The sequence below is a fragment of the Narcine bancroftii genome, chromosome 1, assembly GCF_036971445.1.
Source record: "Narcine bancroftii isolate sNarBan1 chromosome 1, sNarBan1.hap1, whole genome shotgun sequence".
NCBI lineage: Eukaryota > Metazoa > Chordata > Chondrichthyes > Torpediniformes > Narcinidae > Narcine > Narcine bancroftii.
The window spans coordinates 260,002,796-260,020,844 of NC_091469.1; the positions used below are offsets into that span (position 1 = coordinate 260,002,796).

An 18,049-nucleotide genomic window follows, 5' to 3' on the forward strand; every position below is an offset into this window, starting at 1 on the left:
ACACAAAATGCATTATACACGAATATTTATGGTAATCATTCCCCAGCAAGCTGCAGTGTTTTGTCAGAGCACTGCCTATACTTCTTGAACGATGGCTTGAAGCAAATGCAATGGTAACTTTGCAATGGAATTGGATGTGTACTTTTTCAGGAAAGGTTTGCATTTGGCCTTGTCCCCAAGGTGAGGTCAAATGTAAACTTGAAGAAGAATGCATCCTATCCTTCCTGGACATCTTTAAACTTAATAGTATGATCATAGATTTTTCTAATTTTATGTAACCTCCACCTCTATCTGGTTCCACTATTACCTCCTTTACTTTCCTCCTGAACTTTTCCCCCATCCCCGTGGTCTCTACCTCTACCTTTCCTTCCACCTCTCCTATCTGTCTGATACCCTATCATCTCTTGGCCCCTCCGGAGCTTCTTCCTTCCTCGATATACATTCTATAATCCATTCCTACTTTAGACTCAATAAAGGGTACTAACTCAATATGTTAATTGCCCACTTCTAACCATGAATGGAGCCTGACCCATTGAATTCCTCCAGCTGCTCATTGGTTGCTCAAGGATTCCATAGGTCTACAGAAGCAACAGTGTAGTGTCTGCTATGGCAGAACTACAGACTAAAGAGACGTCCACACAGTGTGAGGGTGAATCAGTAAACTGATTTTATTGTTTGAATTCACCGCATTGCGCAAAGGGGACGCCCACTTCCGGTGACATGCACGCCAGCTTCCTGAAGTGAATCAGCGTGTCGTGGCGTCACTCCTTAGCCGGCAGGATGCCACCTGGAAGTGGGGAGTTCCCTTAGTCCACACATGGCGTCAACTGTGGGCTTCTCCTCAGGGGGGCCCAGGCCATCTTGGGTTGGCCGACTGGTGCAGCGATTTGGCCCGTCTAACCACGCGGTTGCTCGGCCCGCAACAACAGCACATATCTCTTGTGCCTCATAGGTCGAGCACCCGTTGTCTGAAATGCATGAGACCAGAAGTGTTTCAGATTTTGAAATAAGGTGTTTTGGGTAATTAAGCAACCTCGGCAGAATACATGTATCAGCTGTTAAACAACACCAACAAACAGTCTTCACCTGCGATGTTGGGTTTTGATCAAAAGGTGATAGTACACGGTGTTTTATTTTTTTCAACGTGATAATATTACTGGTCATGTTATACTCAAACATAGCAGTTTAAGTGGAGATGAATTTCAGATTTCACATGAAAATAGTGCTTCGTCCTTACCAAAAAAAACTTGATCTCTGCTTACATAAGAAGATAAATGCAGCACCAAATATTACAAATTCTGCTGGATTTTTAAATGTTTCCTCCAGTATCAACACAATGGGTAATGCACGTAGGTCTGGCGGTAACGAAGGTTGGTAACAAACTGGCGCTAACCGAGCCCCACGTGGGCAAAGAGATCAGGTGTGGAATTTTCCACTTGTTGACATCATGTCGACGCTCAAAAAGTTTTGGATTTTGGAGCATTTCAGATTTTCGGATAATGGGTACTTGACCTGTATATGAATCTATAGCCACTTTCAGGTGCGTTCTCCGGCAAGAATGCACCTGCAGAAGCGGATGCAGCCCTGTGCAATGGTCATTCAGGTGGCAGCCCTGAAAGCGCTGTGCTGGGCACCTGAAAGGGACAGCTGTAGGAGAGGCGCTTCGAGTGCACTCTGGCTCCTTTCAGCTTCGAAGTCCCACGCCTGCCGCCCCAGCCCCGAAGTCCCACACCTGCTGCGCCTGCCCTGAGGGTGGGGGGCAGGGGCAGCGGGGAGGGGGGCTGTCAGGAGTGGGGGAGTTGGGTCGCGATTATCCCTCCTGGAGAAGGGTTGGAAAATGTGCCTCAAAGGTGCCTCCTGCTCTTTCAGGTGGCTTCCAGACAGCCACATTGGGGTAGAATATGCAGCTTTACATTGGGTAATCTGGCCACCTGAAAGAGCCATATGTTTTGTTGCAGGCTATGATTTTCATTGCATTGGGCATCGCATCTGTAATCAATTCACACAAATGCAGGCAGATCTTGTAGCACAGGTGCTTAGACTGGAATAAAGATATTATCAGCTAGAGGAATGTAGCAAGTCCCACTATCCAATTGTTTTTTTGTGTGGATGAGATAATTTATCTGGGATTTAAATCTATATTGCCTTGTTGCTTGCCTTTGATATACTAAACTAAGAAACATAATTACCCACTGGAATCAGTTGCCTTTTTTATTTAATAGTCAGTCTCTGGAGCAGTACAGACCATGTTCTAAGAGAAATGGTGATTTCACTTTATTTTTAGCTTCCACAGGGAACTAAAAGCCCTCTTGACTTTTTTTTTGCTTTGCCCCTCTGGCTACTCCCTTACCAGTGTTTATTCAGCATTCAAAATATTCTCTATCTGCTTTATGTGGCAGAGGTCAACTAATGGCTCTAACTGCTTCTGAAGAAAACAATCATTCCCCAGCATGCTGCAGCCTTTTGTCAGAGCACAGCCTATTGCAGGTTTGTTTTTATTACGTTTAATGAGCAAGGAATTTGTAAAAATCACAAAATAAGAGGCTTCTGCATAATGCACAAACCTCAGTGTTTTATGGTGGACGTGAGCTTTACTTCTACTGAAAATTTACCAACAATTTCATGAATCTGAATATGTTTACCTCGATTTTTAAAAAAATGCCAGCCATTTAGATTTACTTGATAAGAAATGTTTGCAGGTTGAGATTTACCCAGTGGATCCAGAGCAAAGAAAACTTTTAACAAATCCAGAAATTCTGCCTTCTCTTCTAAGCATTCCAGTGCTTGGCCAAGCTATAAAATCACATAAAAAAAAATAAAATATAGAATTCGCTTTGAATTGAAGCTGGACGGGTCCCAGGCCCCATCATTACATGAAGGAGCAAACAAGAGAGAAAATCAAAGGAAGTTATACTATTGCTACTGGCACAGGTCAGACACTGCATGGAATATCATATGCAGTCCTGGCTGCTCAGTCATAGGAAGGATAATATTTCCTTTCAAAAGATTCAGAGATGATTCTGGCTGGAAAGATTGCCCCTGTGGTTACGTGCTGTGAAATTATAAACAGATTGATTAAAAAGTCCAGGTGAGAAAACCCTGTGATGTGGGCCAACCCCAATTTCCAAGTCAAAATTGACAGATTTTCATTCGTCAATCATTTCAAGAGATTTGGATCAAATGCAGGCAAACAAATTTGAGTCCAACTCACCCACAGTTAAATAAAAGACAGTACAGATATAAGGTGTTGAATGTCTTGCACCTGTTCTTATTTTTAGTTATAGTTTAACTCCAGAATGGAAACATCATTGACATGCCCAACATTTCTCGTCCATCCTTGAGATGATTAAATGAGCTACCTTCTTCAACTGCTGCTATTGAAGTGAAAATTCCAAGAGGTAGGCCAAGCGGCAAAGAAGGAAGGATGATACATTTCCGCATGTCTTGGAGGGGAACCTGCTGGTGGTGGTGTTCTTGAGGTTGCTGGACTAGTCATATTTTTTGGTAGGCCGGATGTCGCCTTTTTGGCATTTTGGAGAGGACTGAGTTTATGGTCATTAGCCCAAAAAAGGTTCCCAAGTTAAAAGTTATAAATCTCCAGAGCAAAAGGATAACCGAAGTAGATTTTTCCCCCCACATAGTGAAGAATGTAGAAGAGGTTACCTTCAGAAGTGTCGTTGATGCCCACAGAAATGGGTTAAATGACTTTGCAAATCCCAGGACAATTAAATCAATTTTTCTACTCGCATACCACTTCAAGTAATCCCTATGCCATTGGTGCTCAGTGATTAGTAAGGGATTGCTTAAGGTGGCAATGTGAGTGGGAAGGGAAGGTTGAGAATCACTGATCTAGACCCAATTGTTACTGAAATATTTTACTTGAGAAAAATTGTCACTGGCCCATTTCCTTTGGAGTTATGAAACTGTGCACATAACAAGTCAATTAGGTATAATTAAAACAGTGGTTTTCAAACTTTTTCTTTCCACCAACATACCACCTTAAGCAATCCCTTACTAATCACAGAGCACCGATGGCATAGGGATTACTTAGTGGTATGTGAGTGGAAAGAAAAAGGTTGAGAACCACTGAATTAAATGATGATATGTAGAAAAAAAACCAAGTTGGTTGTGAATTTCCCACTCTCTGCTGTGTGTACTGTGTGGAACTCCAATCAATACTTCCATTTCTCTAGACTGCTGAGCTGAAGGGAATTTATACCACTCTGTGCCACAAGATCACTTGATCTCTATTATCCAATCAGCTTCCCGCTGATCTGATCTTTTCAAATCCAACTACCTGAGTCACCTGACTCGAATTGCCAGGTGCAGCCTTCATATAAAATCCCCGAAGTCTGCTACAGATACTTATAAATCATAAAGACTATTCCCAGCCTTCCTATTGTAAAAAAATACATATTTTTCCATCACATTCTCAAATGATTCCAGGGTTTTCACCTTAAACACCCAAACAGTGGTCTTTTCTAAGCACTAACCATCCATGGATCAAGGAAAACATTTTTGCCAATAACATTTACAATGGAAAAGGCCCTGTGGCACACCAGGCCTTGCTGACCTCACAGTCCTACACTGTACATCTGAAGTACAAGGTTCCATTATCTCTTGTATGCAACACTGCCCTCTCCTTGCAATCAAGATCCATGATCAGATTCTGGAAAACATGGAGCTTTTGCCACATCTAAGCAGCAAAGCAGACATTGATAAGAAAATTAACTCGAAGAAGAGGGATAAGGATGGTGATGAGCTTATTTTCATACTGATGCGCTCAAATTCTTGTCTGCTGCAGCTACACAGTTGTGTAATTAATTAAAAAATAACTAAATTAATTGAACACTGAACTACAAGAGAAAATATATGTATACTAAATATTAAAAAAAAGATATATATTCACAGTTATAAGTAGTGAAAGGCAGAGCTTTGGTGGTCCTGGAGTAGTGTTATAGCTTGGGAAGTGTGGTGAAGTTCAAGAGTCTGTTATGCATTGGGAAACAAACCATTCATGAGCCTAGAGAAGCCAAAGTGGGCTGCTGTATCTTCTGCCTGAAGAAGTGAATAGCATCCTGAACAATCCATCCATCTCCCCACCTCATCCCACATACACCACAGAGATTGGAGGCAAGTATTCCTCCACCCCATGGAACAATTCATAAAGAAGAATATACGGCAATACAGTATGCCTCTGGCGTAGGGGATGGAAGCTGAGCCCAAGGTTAAGGGTATGGTTTAACCCAACTGCTCACTCCTGGTTGACCCTGAATTTGGGGGTTGTTTTAATTCCCTTGAATGAAAAAAATAACTTGATCATATTGAGCAGACAGAACTTTTTGCTACTGAATCCAGATTGGGTGCTGTTTCTGAAATTGTTTTTTTTTCTACAGTTAGTCCACCAGTTGACTCATTTATTTCCATAAAACAAATGGGCAACTAGTTCCCCATGCATTAATTGCCTATAATTTAGAGTGGGACTTTTCCAAATGGTCAGTGTTGCTGTTTGGTATCCACAGTAGTCTTCTCTCATTCTGCTGATCTCATCTCATCAGCATGACCTCTCTTCCACTGTACCATGTATTTATCGAGAATCTCCTTAAATGTTTTGTTTGTACCACTGCTTCCAGACTAGTGTGGCACTTAGTGACCAAACCATTTTATACTAGAGATTGGATCTCACACAGACCTTAATGATGACATTTAATTCTGTTCCCCAGGCAAGGCCTTTTTAAAATAAATGGGAGCACTGAAGAAAATCTTTGGAATGTTCCTGTTGGTTCCACAATTGCAGGAATATCATAACTCACTGTCTGCAGTCAGTGATCCATTATATCACACTAATCACCTTGGATGAAGCAAACCAACAAGAGGTTAAGAAAACAAAGTCTTGAGCCAGGTTACTGGATGACAAAGTTTAACTGGAGGACAACCAGTTCCAATAAAGTTCAGGGTCAAGGACACTTTATTTACTCTGTGGTAAGTTGGAGATAAGGAAGACTTGCATCAGCCTTACAGCAGGGTATCAGCAGGCCATCCCGTCCAGTCCTGGCTCGTGGTTCTTTGCAGTGCCAGACCTTTCCTAATGTAATGCTCACAATAAATCAGCACCCCTGTATATATTTGTGTAGTCTCTCCACTAGATGCTCCCATCCACATCAGCCAGGCTAATGGCCAATCGGTTGTATACAAATATGAAATGCTAGAATAAATTAATGAATATGGTTTTTTTAATCAATTGCCATAAATACAATCAATTTTGTGGTTGTACCTCATCTTTAGCATATTGAATTGTCCTGTTCACTGGAACAGCATCAAATAAAATTTGGCACTGGGGTGGAGGCAGCTGAAAGAAAGAGACAGAGTGCTGGAGTGAGGAGCAGGGAAATGCAAGGGGAAATCTGGAGCTTAGGGCTCTGGCAAACCACAGCACCATAACATAAATGAACCAACATGATTCCAGAGAGGACACAAGTTGGAGAGCTGCTTCCAATAGTGTATGTTGGTCTTCTAATTTAGAAATCGCAAATACCTAAAACAGTGCTAGTTAGTATGTCACCAGTTGAAGTGCAAGGCATGTTGTTTTACTAAGTGACAAAGATTTATGACATACCTATTTGCTGTCAGTGCTTTTCTTTTACATTTATTCCAGTCAGAAAGGTTTTTGTATGGGCTTCAACCCCTCGGTGTGGAGTGGTGGAAGGACTATGGCTTTTCCTGTAGAATCTTTGTGGCAGCTGCGGCACCAAGCTTCAATGCGTGTAACCCCATCCTTTGGGAACATGACATTGTGACACACTCGGCAGTGGACCACTCATTGCATGGCAAGATCAGCCCAGAGGGCTTCTTTCACTCTTCCATCAAAAGTTGATGCCTGTCTCAGGTTGGATTCCTTGGGAAAGCTCACAGAACCATTTCAAAGCTGTACAGGATGGTCCTCAACAAGTTCATGGCATCTTTTTCCAGGTCTTTGAAGCATCTTATCAAAAGGTTGTTCCACCCTAACCACAGCCATCTCCAGGGCTGTGGGTCATGGGCCTGATTCCAGATGTGCATGAACGGCAATTCCACATTTAAATTCAATTACTGCATCCTATTCCTAAGCAATCAATTAACTGCCCAGGGTAAATAACAAAACCATTGGCCAAAAAGAAAGCTTAGTATGGCCATGGTGGAGTGTCACCAACAGTAGCACTTGTCATGGGAAATCCAGCAATTAACCTCACTGATCTTGCTGGCTACTGCTTAAGTACTCAAACTGTTCCTTCTTCTTGGCTGCAGTAGACAGTAGCGTTTAATTAGCATAAGGGAATATAAACAGAAAAAGAATACAGGACATGCTAGCTTTTTGTAAAGGCACTCTTCAAAGTCCCAATTTCTGACTGTTTTTCTATAATACTCTTTCCTCCATTCCTCCATCCATCCAATTGCCTTTTAAATGCCATTGAGCCCACCGTTCGAAGAACATCAATCCAACTTGTCCCACCTCTCCTTGTAACCCAGCAATTTCAGATACTTAATATGCAACTAAATTCAGTTAAATACATAACTCTCATCACACTTTCCACCCACATGATCTGGATCATAACTACTTATTGCATCTTCAGACAATCACTGTAGGTAGATTTTTCTGCCAGTGGGAAGAGTTACTCTTTAACTAAACTGTTTGAATTCCAAATCACAATTTAACCATTGCACCTCGAGGTGTATCTCAACCATTTATATACCATTTATGTCGGCGTATAAGATGGGAATATAAACCTTAAAAATGTCACCCCAAAACCAGGGGTCATCTTCTTATGCTGCTTTCAGGTGGAATCGCCGGGACAATGCGGCTCCGGAGCCGGCTGCAGGTGTCTGCGAAGGGACGTTCAAGTGGCAGCACTGAAGGTGATGAGAGCGGGGAGAGGAGCTGCGGAGCAAGCGCCAGCTCCTGAGTCAGGGCAGGGGCAGTTGCCTGACAGGCCACCTCCCGCTGCCGACAGTCCCCCTCCCCGCTGCCGACAGCCCCCCTCCCTGCTGCCTGAAAGCCCCCCTGTCATGTCAGAACTAGAGCGGCCGGCGCGGGACTACAGGGCTGGAGCGGCTGGCACAGGACGTCAGGGCTGGGGCAGCCTGCCTGGGACTACGGGGCTGGGGCAGCCAGCGCAGGACTACGAGGCTGGAGCAGCTGGCGCGGGACTTCAGGGCCCGTAGTCCCGCACTGGGGGCTGTCGGGCAGCGGGGAGGGGGGCTATTGGCAGTGGGAAGGGGGCTGTCAGGTGCGGGGAGTTGGATTGCCAGCTGACTGTCATCAGCCCGCCCACGGCTAGGCACCTGAAAGCTGCCAGCCGCTTTGCCTTGCTGTTTTCAGGTGCCTATGGGAAGCGCTCCAAAGCAGAGAATATACCTCCCCAAGGTGGGTTGAGTAAGTGCTCCTCAGGGATGGATTTTCCACTTTCAGGTGGCCTCCCGACAGCCGCATTGGGGTATTTTAGGCGGCTTTACATTTGGGTATTCTGGCCACCTAAAAGGGGCTTTATTCAGCAAGTATAAAATCCGAACCTTAATATCCTGTGGTTTAAAGTGTCCCCACGGCAATGGAGAACAACATAAAACACTGCATAACTCTAATGGTACTACCACTAAATATTTTTCTACTGAAACTTACGTTTGGGAAGCTTGATTAATAGTAGTCATACTAAAACAATAAAAATGTATTATAAACCTGTCTAACATACCTTAAAATAGCAGCACAGCAACAAAGCTATACTTGACACCATGTTTGTCCCTGCAAAAAAAAACTGGCGCTATTAATTGAAATAAATTGGCTAAATTTTAAATAAAGCGAGAATGTGTTGCTTGGTAGTGTGCTTAACAGCATCGCTCCACTGGCTAAGGACTATTGGGGCTCTTAGTGGTAAGTGCCAGACTTGGGGCAGTCTCATATAGTGAGTATAGCTCAAAACCTACATTTTAAATGTAAATTCTGGAGGTCACTTATACACTTGGTTACCTTGTACGCTGATACATACGGTATTTAATTGGTCCCTCGGCCCAGGACCATTCCAGTCAATCTTTTCTGCATGCTATTTTAAGGCTAACACCGCCTTCCTAAAGTCCATTATTGTAGATAATACTCAAATTGTTACTGAACCTATGGTAATAAAATTCTTCCTTTCTTTCTCCAATTCCTGCCTTTTTTTTAAAATAAAGCTCATGTGCTTTTATCTGTTTTTGGAACTATCCTTTCTGAAGATTTGTGCATAAATGCAGCAAGGGCTATTTTATCTGCACCCACTTTAGAATTGTAGCTTTTAGATTGCATTACCCATCCTCAACATCCATTGGAGCGCTTTCATCCCTAACGTCGAAGTACTCGAGATGGCAGAGGTCAACAGGATCGAGTCCACGCTGCTGAAGATCCAGCTGCGCTGGGTGGGTCATGTCTCCAGAATGGAGGACCATCGCCTTCCCAAGATCGTGTTATATGGCGAGCTCTCCACTGGCCACCGTGACAGAGGTGCACCAAAGAAAAGGTACAAGGACTGCCTAAAGAAATCTCTTGGTGCCTGCCACATTGACCACCGCCAGTGGGCTGATCTCGCCTCAAACCGTGCATCTTGGCGCCTCACAGTTTGGCGGGCAGCAACCTCCTTTGAAGAAGACCACAGAGCCCACCTCACTGACAAAAGGCAAAGGAGGAAAAACCCAACACCCAACCCCAACCAACCAATTTTCCCCTGCAGCCGCTGCAACCGTGTCTGCCTGTCCCGCATCGGACTTGTCAGCCACAAACGAGCCTGCAGCTGACGTGGAATTTTACCCCCTCCATAAATCTTCGTCCGCGAAGCCAAGCCAAAGACCTCTCCTTATTCTTACTACCAAAAGGCGACTGCATTCTGCTGTGTTAATTTCAACCACCACGTGCTAGCTCATTCCATCTGCCCCTTGAAGCCTTTCACGGTATTTCACTGTCTGCAGATTTTGTAATGCTAACCCATCATCCATGCAACTCATTTAGGGTTTTGCATTGAATCCCGGCCTTGCCCACAGCCCTTGTTGGGTAATTGAAGTATATTAAAGAAAGCTGGCACTGATTCTTGGAAAATACTTCTGTACCCTTTTTTACAGGCTGAAAATCAACCAGATTTCCTGTCCTGAAGACTATTTTATATTCATACTGACATTGTACATTTTATTTGAATTTGGGGGACAACCCTTTTTCTAACACTTTAATCCAATGTCTTCTGAAGGCCTATGGACACAAAATTAACAGCACTTTCCATTGTCAACCCTTTCTGACATCTAGTCACAGAACACAATAGTTAATTCAACACATTTTGCCTTTAAAATTATCAGTGGTGTTTTGCTTCAAGAATCTGCACTTGCCCAAGTGACTAAATCTTGTCCTGGGTTATCATTTCCAGTATCCTTCACACTGCCAAGATTCAACTGACTGAATGGCCCATAGACACTGGGTTTATCCAAGGTTTCTTCCTCGGATAAGGGTGTAACATTGGCAGTTCTCCAGTCCTCTGGAACCACCCTGTATATATGAAGGAATGGAAAATTATAGCCCACTACCTCTGAAAATTCCACCTTTCAACAACCAGATGTATCCCAGCTGGAACTGCCGACATCTGCTTTGAGCAGAACCAGCATTTCTCATACCTATTACTTCATTCTTAACCTACCCAATACCTCAACAATCTTCTCTTTCACTGTGACGCTGGCAGCAACATCTTTGTCAGCAGAGATAAATAGAAAGTAGTCATTTCAAACTATGTCGAACTCTCCTTTGGTGCCTTAAGAGACCTAGAGTTGTTCAGCAGAGAAAAATAATGGCTCTTTGGCCTATTGTATGCATGTCAACAATTGTATTTATCTACACGAAACCCATGAACCTACAGGAACCTCCTCCTGTTTACTTACCACTTATTTACTATTTATATGCTTAGGGAAGACTTCTGGATACTCCTTTTCTGTTGCCTGTCAGTCTCCATTGTATTCAGTTTTTGTTCGTTTCTTATTTTTTGATTCCACACTCTGCTGGGTTTTCATTTATAGCCTCAACCTGACTTTTGTCCCTCACCATCTTGCTCTGTATCCCTGCTGTTTTCTGTGGAACAACATTGGCGTATGACGTTTCTACCTTTCCTTCTGGTGGAAATGTAAATGGACTGATTCCAAACCATCTCCTCTTTACAGACGCCTATTGTTTGATTACAGTTTTGCCTGCCAATCTTTGATTTCAGCTCACCCTGGCCAGATCTGCTTTCAAACCCTCTCATCCTGGCCCTGCTCCAGTGAAGTATTTTTATTCTTGATTGCTCTTTGTCCTTTTCCATAGCTAATTTAAACCTTATGATACCATGATAAAGTTCCCTGAACATTTCACTACTGACACTTGATCCACTTCACCCACCTTATTCCCTGGAACAAGAGCCTGCAATATCTTCTCTTTTCATGGGCCAGAAATGAAAGCGTTACCTTGAACACACACACACACACACACACACACACACACACACACACACACACACACACACACACACACACACACACACTTCTCAGTCTTATCCCTTTACACCCTAACTACTCCAATCTGAGAACAGTTGAAAGGACCCAATATCAATACTCAAGCATCCTTGTATCTCAGAATGATTTCCCTGAGAAGCTTTTCCACTATATCTTTTCCACTAGGTTGGTGGCTAGGAGCACAAATGCAGAAAAATATGATGGCCTATCAATGTTTTTCAACCAATCCTTGGCCCTTCAGGGACATCTCTCTCTCTTGAACAATAAAATTCTTCTTGATCAATAATATCTCTCCTATCTTGACCAAGATATCTGGAAATATTTAGTGTCCAATCTTGGTCTCTTGTGGTGTTCTCCCACAACACCACATTCCATGTAGTTATTTGTAGCTGTGACTCAACAGCTTTAGTTGCCATTTTTTTCTGCATTAACACATTTCATCAGATGCAAGGATCGACAATGAGATAGACAACAGACTCGCCAAGGCAAATAGCGCCTTTGGAAGACTACACAAAAGAGTCTGGAAAAACAACCAACTGAAAAACCTCACAAAGATAAGCGTATACAGAGCTGTTGTCATACCCACACTCCTGTTCGGCTCCGAATCATGGGTCCTCTACCGGCATCACCTACGGCTCCTAGAACGCTTCCACCAGCGTTGTCTCCGCTCCATCCTCAACATCCATTGGAGCGCTTACACCCCTAACGTCGAAGTACTCGAGATGGCAGAGGTCGACAGCATCGAGTCCACGCTGCTGAAGATCCAGCTGCGCTGGATGGGTCACGTCTCCAGAATGGAGGACCATCGCCTTCCCAAGATCGTGTTATATGGCGAGCTCTCCACTGGCCACCGTGACAGAGGTGCACCAAAGAAAAGGTACAAGGACTGCCTAAAGAAATCTCTTGGTGCCTGCCACATTGACCACCGCCAGTGGGCTGATATCGCCTCAAACCGTGCATCTTGGCGCCTCACAGTTTGGCGGGCAGCAACCTCCTTTGAAGAAGACCGCAGAGCCCACCTCACTGACAAAAGGCAAAGGAGGAAAAACCCAACACCCAACCCCAACCAACCAATTTTCCCTTGCAACCGCTGCAATCGTGTCTGCCTGTCCCGCATCGGACTTGTCAGCCACAAACGAGCCTGCAGCTGACGTGGACTTTTTACCCCCTCCATAAATCTTCGTCCGCGAAGCCAAGCCAAAGAAAGAACACATTAGCACTGAAAAGTTATCTTTAACTAACTTATTTTCTCTCTTGGTCACAACCCATTTAAAACTTTATTATTTCTTATTCTAGTATCATCTGCCTTTCAGTCTTGTGCACAGTTGAATTCTCCTCTATCAGCCTAAATCCCCATTGGGCCTACCTTAAACTCACCCTCATTGCGTCAGTCACTTCACCAGTGCCTGGGAGAAGGGCTCAGGCCTAAAAACATCTTTACCTCTATGGCTGTTGCAGCATTCCGATGTTTTCATTGCGTCTGCAGACTTTCACGTTTCACTCCTGTAGTCTGAAGACCAGTATTGCATGCAGTTATCTGAACTATAAATGCTGCACGGCTCTTTCATAATATAAAGATTGATACCTTTGAGGCTTTGTTTCTTTTAGACTTCTTAACATCTGCCTGCAGGTCTATTTGTCCTCATGTCATTGATCCTATTAAGGACACTGAACCTCTTTTTTCTTATATTCCCATCTGAGAAGGTTCTGCAGCAACTTGGAGACACCCTCAAACCTAGTATCCCAGAATTACACCTACAAGCACAGAAAGGTCAATCTTCCCCTTCCCAACTAGCCCCCTACCGATGTAGCTTTTCTGGCTCATATTCTCCTCAATCATGTCCCTTCCCATCTGCCAACCATAAACTATTGATCAGCTGCGTTCCATTGACCTGGCCCTGGCTACGCTTCCAAAAGATATAACCCCTTACCAGAATTCACAATCCTGATATGATTGTAAGGCACATTCAGAAAACTGCTTCACTACTAGCCCCTCATCTGTCTCATGGTTGGCCATTCCTTCTGCATTCCATGTGTTCTTAAACTAGTGACAGACTATCTCCTTACACAGGTTATTGTGTAGCCCTCCTCGGCCTCACAGAAACATTACAACGATGTCAAATGTTACCAGAACAATCTCCAGTTCCTGCATGAGAGTTTGTCCAGAGTTCTAAATCATCCAGAAATACTCTGAAGAGATGCATTAACTTTGCACTGTGGCATCACTCTATGCTGTTATTCAGCTGACTACGGACAAAAATTTGCCATCTCATTTGAAAAATGAATGAGTGAATGTTTGGTTTTCATTCTAATAAAAATTATTTCAATCCCCATGTATTTAAAGCCAAAGGAAAACAGTGATTCCTATTGCCCATTTGAAACCTACTACTGTTTAAAGATAAACATTTCAACCTCTTTAAATTTGTACTTGGGTATTTATTATTTTCCTGAATCTCTGAAGAAGGACAACTCCTTGGATCTCCCACAGACCCGATCCATCACGGCAAGTGGGGTGAAAATCCCAACCCACCCTTATGTGCGTGAGGTTAAAAGGAGAAAATGATGCTTCCAGAAAACTGGAATCCAGGAATCTCCAGTGTCAATGAAATCCTGGAAGGTAAATTTAAAATGACTGGAGAGGCAGAAAATGTGAAATAAAATAGAAAATGATGGAAAAACAGAGCAGATCAGGGATCTTCTGTGGAGGGAGAAACAGTTGATGTTTTAGCTTTAGGGAATCGTCATCAAAATTGAGGAGAGAAATAAGCCTGTCTGGGTCAGAGACAAGGAAGTGGGAGAAAAGGGTGGAACAAATAGGATTTCCAATATAAAAGTGAAATAATGTAGGGCTGGTTCTCTCCAACTTGCGACCATCCGCACATTGTTTAAAAAAAAAGAAAACATCTAAATTTATATGGTTTATGTTGTACTTGACAAACTATAACAAGGATACAGAGCCAAAATATGTGTACTTAAGTTGTTAGTCGGCATCCCAGGGTCTGTAGGCTGGGCACGGCCATCTTGATCCCTATGCACATGCGCGAAAGTTAAGGGCGTGAATTCAATATCATTAAAGTGCTTAACTCTCACGCATACACCAACCGAACTCCAATACGCACATGCGCAAAGGAATCAGGGTGGCTGCACCCAGCCTGTGGACCCCGGGATGCCTACTAACAAGGTAAATATGTAATTCCAACATACAGCCAATTTGAGATGCAACCAATCTTTCGATCTGGAAAAAAAGAGACAGAGGGATGGGGAAAGAGTGAGAGAGATAAGGGAAGGGGAGCTGGAATAAAGGAGACATAGAGATGAGGTTCGAGAGAGAGGCATGGGGGGGGGGGGAGGCAATGGAAACCGGATAAGTCTGGCTGGGAGGGTACCCAGGTGAAATATGAGGTTCTGTTCCTGTTTCATAATGTGGTTATTAAAGAATACTTTAGTCTATGGGAGGCTTCAATTTTCCCAAATATTGACTGGCACCACTTTACTACAAGAGGGATAGATGGGGCAAAATTTGTCAGGTGCATCCAAGAAGGATTTCTGACACAGTATGTGGACCAGCCAACTAGAGAAGAGACCATACTGGATCTAGCATTGGGTAATGAACCTGGTCAGATGACAAACTTCTCGGTGGAGAAGCATTTCGACGAAAGCGACCACAACTCCCTGACATTCAACATAGCTATGGATAAGAGCAGACAAATGGTAGAATGTTTAATTTGGGAAGAGCATATTATGATGGCATGAGACAAGAACTAGGGAGAGTACATTGGGAACAGATTTACTTGGGGAAAAACTCAGAAGAAACATGAAAGATATAAAAACACAATGCTGGAGAAACTCAGCTGGCCAAACATGTACTTTATATAGCAAAGATAAAGATACACTGTACATAACCAAAGTTTCGGGCTTGAGCCCTTCATTAAGGTATGAAAAAAGTGTAGGCAAGTGCCTGAACAAAATGGTGGGAGGGAGGAACATGGGAAGTCCAAGTGAGGTGTTGCTTCACTTCTAAGGACTGTTTGAGACCCCGAATCGTAGTGAGGGAGGAGTGTGGGTGCAAATGTGATACTTTCTGTGGCCACAGTGGTAAGTGCTGGGGGGGGCGGGCAGTGCGAATGGTGGGGAGAGATGAGTGGACGATGGAATCATGGAGGGAGTGGTCCCTATGGAAGGTGGACAGGGGAAGGGAGGGGAAGATATGTCTAGCAGTGGGATCATGTTGTAGGTGGCAAAAAATTATGGAGGATAATGTGGCCAGTGGGGTGGTAGGTAAAGACAAGAGGAATCTTATGTTTGTTACTTCTGGAGACAGGGGGGGCTAGGGCAGATGAGCAGGAAATGGAGGAGATTAGCATAAGGACTGAATTGATGGTGGTGGAGGGGAAGTCATGTTTGTGGAAGAAGGCAGACATTTCAGATGATCTGGACTGGAAGACTTCATCTTAGGGACAGATACAGGAGGGAAAGAGAAATTGCGAGAAAGGAATGGAATCCTCGCAGGGGACTAGGTGTGAAGAAGTGTAATCGAGAAAGTTGTTGGAGTTAGTGGGGTTGTAAAATACTCTATGTCTGTGGAAAGCTGGTCTTCTGAGATGGAAATAGAGAGATCAAGAAAGGGGAGAGTGTTGCCAAAGATGAATCAGGTGAATATGAGATCAGGGTGGAAGTTGGAAGTGAATGAAATTGACGACCTCATCATGGTACATGATGCAGCACAGATATAGTCGTCAATAGAGGGGAGGAAGAGTTGAGGGGTCTTTCCTGAGTAGGCTTCTAGCATGGATTGCTCCGCAAAGCCCACAAACAGGCAGGCATGGTTGGGACCCTTGTGGGAACCTACAGATACTCCTTTGATTTGAAGTAAATGGGATGAGTTGAAGAATAAATTATTAAGAGTGAGAACAAGTTCTGCCAGGAAGCGGAGGGTGGTGATTGAGTGTGACTGGTTAGAGCTCTTGTCAAGAAAGAAACAAAGGCTTTGAAACCTTCTGTATGGGGAATGGAGATTTAAAGGTTTTGGGTGTCCATAGTGAAAATGAGGCAGTCAGGTTCAGGGAATTGGATGTCATTGAAGGGACAGAGGGCATGCATTCCAGATGCATGTGTGGCAGGATTGGACTGGGGAGAAAAGATAGAGTTGAGGTAAAATGATAATAAGGTGTGGGGGGATTGGACCGGGGAGAAAAGATAGAGTTGAGGTAAAATGGTAATACTTCAGTGGGGTAAAATCAAGAGGAAACAATGAATCTATCCGGATCATTCGGTTTATGTATCTTGGGTAAGAAGAAGAACTGGGTAGTGCTAGGATGGGAAGCAATGTGATTGGAGGCCATGGGAGGGGGTTGAGCAGAAGAGGTGAGGTTGGAGATGGTGTTGATGACTGTGGCTTGATGTGTTGTGATGGAGTCCAGTGGAAGGAGTAATTCAGAAGAGGTGTCATCTTGCATTGTCAAGGTAGATGTCTGTGTGTCAGACCACAACAGTTTAGTCCCTGCAGGTTCGATAGTGAGGGTTGGATTGTTGCAGAGAGAGTGGAGGGCAGAGCATTTGGAGGAGATGAGATTGGAACTAGAGAGGGGAGTGGAAATATGGGAGGATGTTTAGGGACCATTTGCATGGGTTTCTGAATAGATTTGTTCCACTGAGAGAGGGAAAAGATGGAAGGATACGGGAACCATGGTTGACCAAACAGGTAAGGGAGGCGGATAAGAGGAAGAAGGAAGCATACATAAGATTTAGGAAGTATAAGGCAGGAAGGGCTCATGAGAATTATATGGTAGCCAGGAAGGAACTTAGGAAAACTAGAATGGGCCATGAAAAGGCCTTAGCAAATAGGATTAAGGAAAACCCTAAAGCATTCTCTGCATATGTGAAGAACAGAAGGATGGCAAAAGTGAAAGGTTGGCCGCTAAAGGATAAAGGAGGCAACGTGTTGGAGACAGAGGAGGTAGGAGACATCCTAAATGAGTACTTTGCTTCAGTATTCATCAAAGAGAAGGACCTTGGTTAAGGTGAAGTCAGAAGAGAAGAACCATATGTTCAGGAGCATGTTGAGGTTAAGAAGGAAGAAGCGCTGGATCTTCTGAAAAACACTAGGATTGATGTCCCCAGGACTGGATAAGATATACCCCAGTTTACCACAAGAAGCAAGAGAAGAGATTGCTGGGGTATTGGCAATGATCTTTCCTTCCTCCCTGGTCATAGGGAAGAAAATGGAGGATTGGCGAATGGCAAATATGGTCCCATTTAAAAAAAAATGTAATAGGGAGAATCCTGGGAATTATAGTCCAGTGTGTCTTAGGTCAGTGGTGGGCAAACTATTGGAGAGAATTCTTAGGGACAGGATTTACAAGCATTTATAGAAGTGTAATCTTCTCAAGGATAGTCATCATGAGCCTATTTGAGTTTTTTTGTGGAAGTAACAAAATAAATTGATGAAGATAGGGCATGAATATGGATACTGAATGTGAATTTGAGTAAGATATTTGACATGGTCCCCCATAATAGACTCATTCAG

The 18,049-nt window shown here is 43.6% G+C and overlaps 1 protein-coding gene across 5 annotated transcripts in view; it reads right to left on the minus strand.

The window, feature by feature from the left end:
• Positions 1 to 18,049, minus strand: part of LOC138742330 (potassium voltage-gated channel subfamily KQT member 1) — an 844,658-nt gene that overhangs the window by 175,332 nt on the left and 651,277 nt on the right. Inside the window, exon 19 of one of the 5 annotated variants that reach the window (XM_069896626.1) lies at positions 645 to 968. The exons of 3 other annotated variants lie outside the window; for them this stretch is intronic. In XM_069896626.1, the coding sequence (XP_069752727.1) occupies positions 897 to 968 (72 nt within the window). In that variant the 3' untranslated portion in view covers positions 645 to 896. Of the gene's footprint in view, positions 1 to 644; positions 969 to 18,049 lie in introns of those variants that run through there. One more of the 5 variants, XR_011344087.1, reaches the window with a different exon arrangement.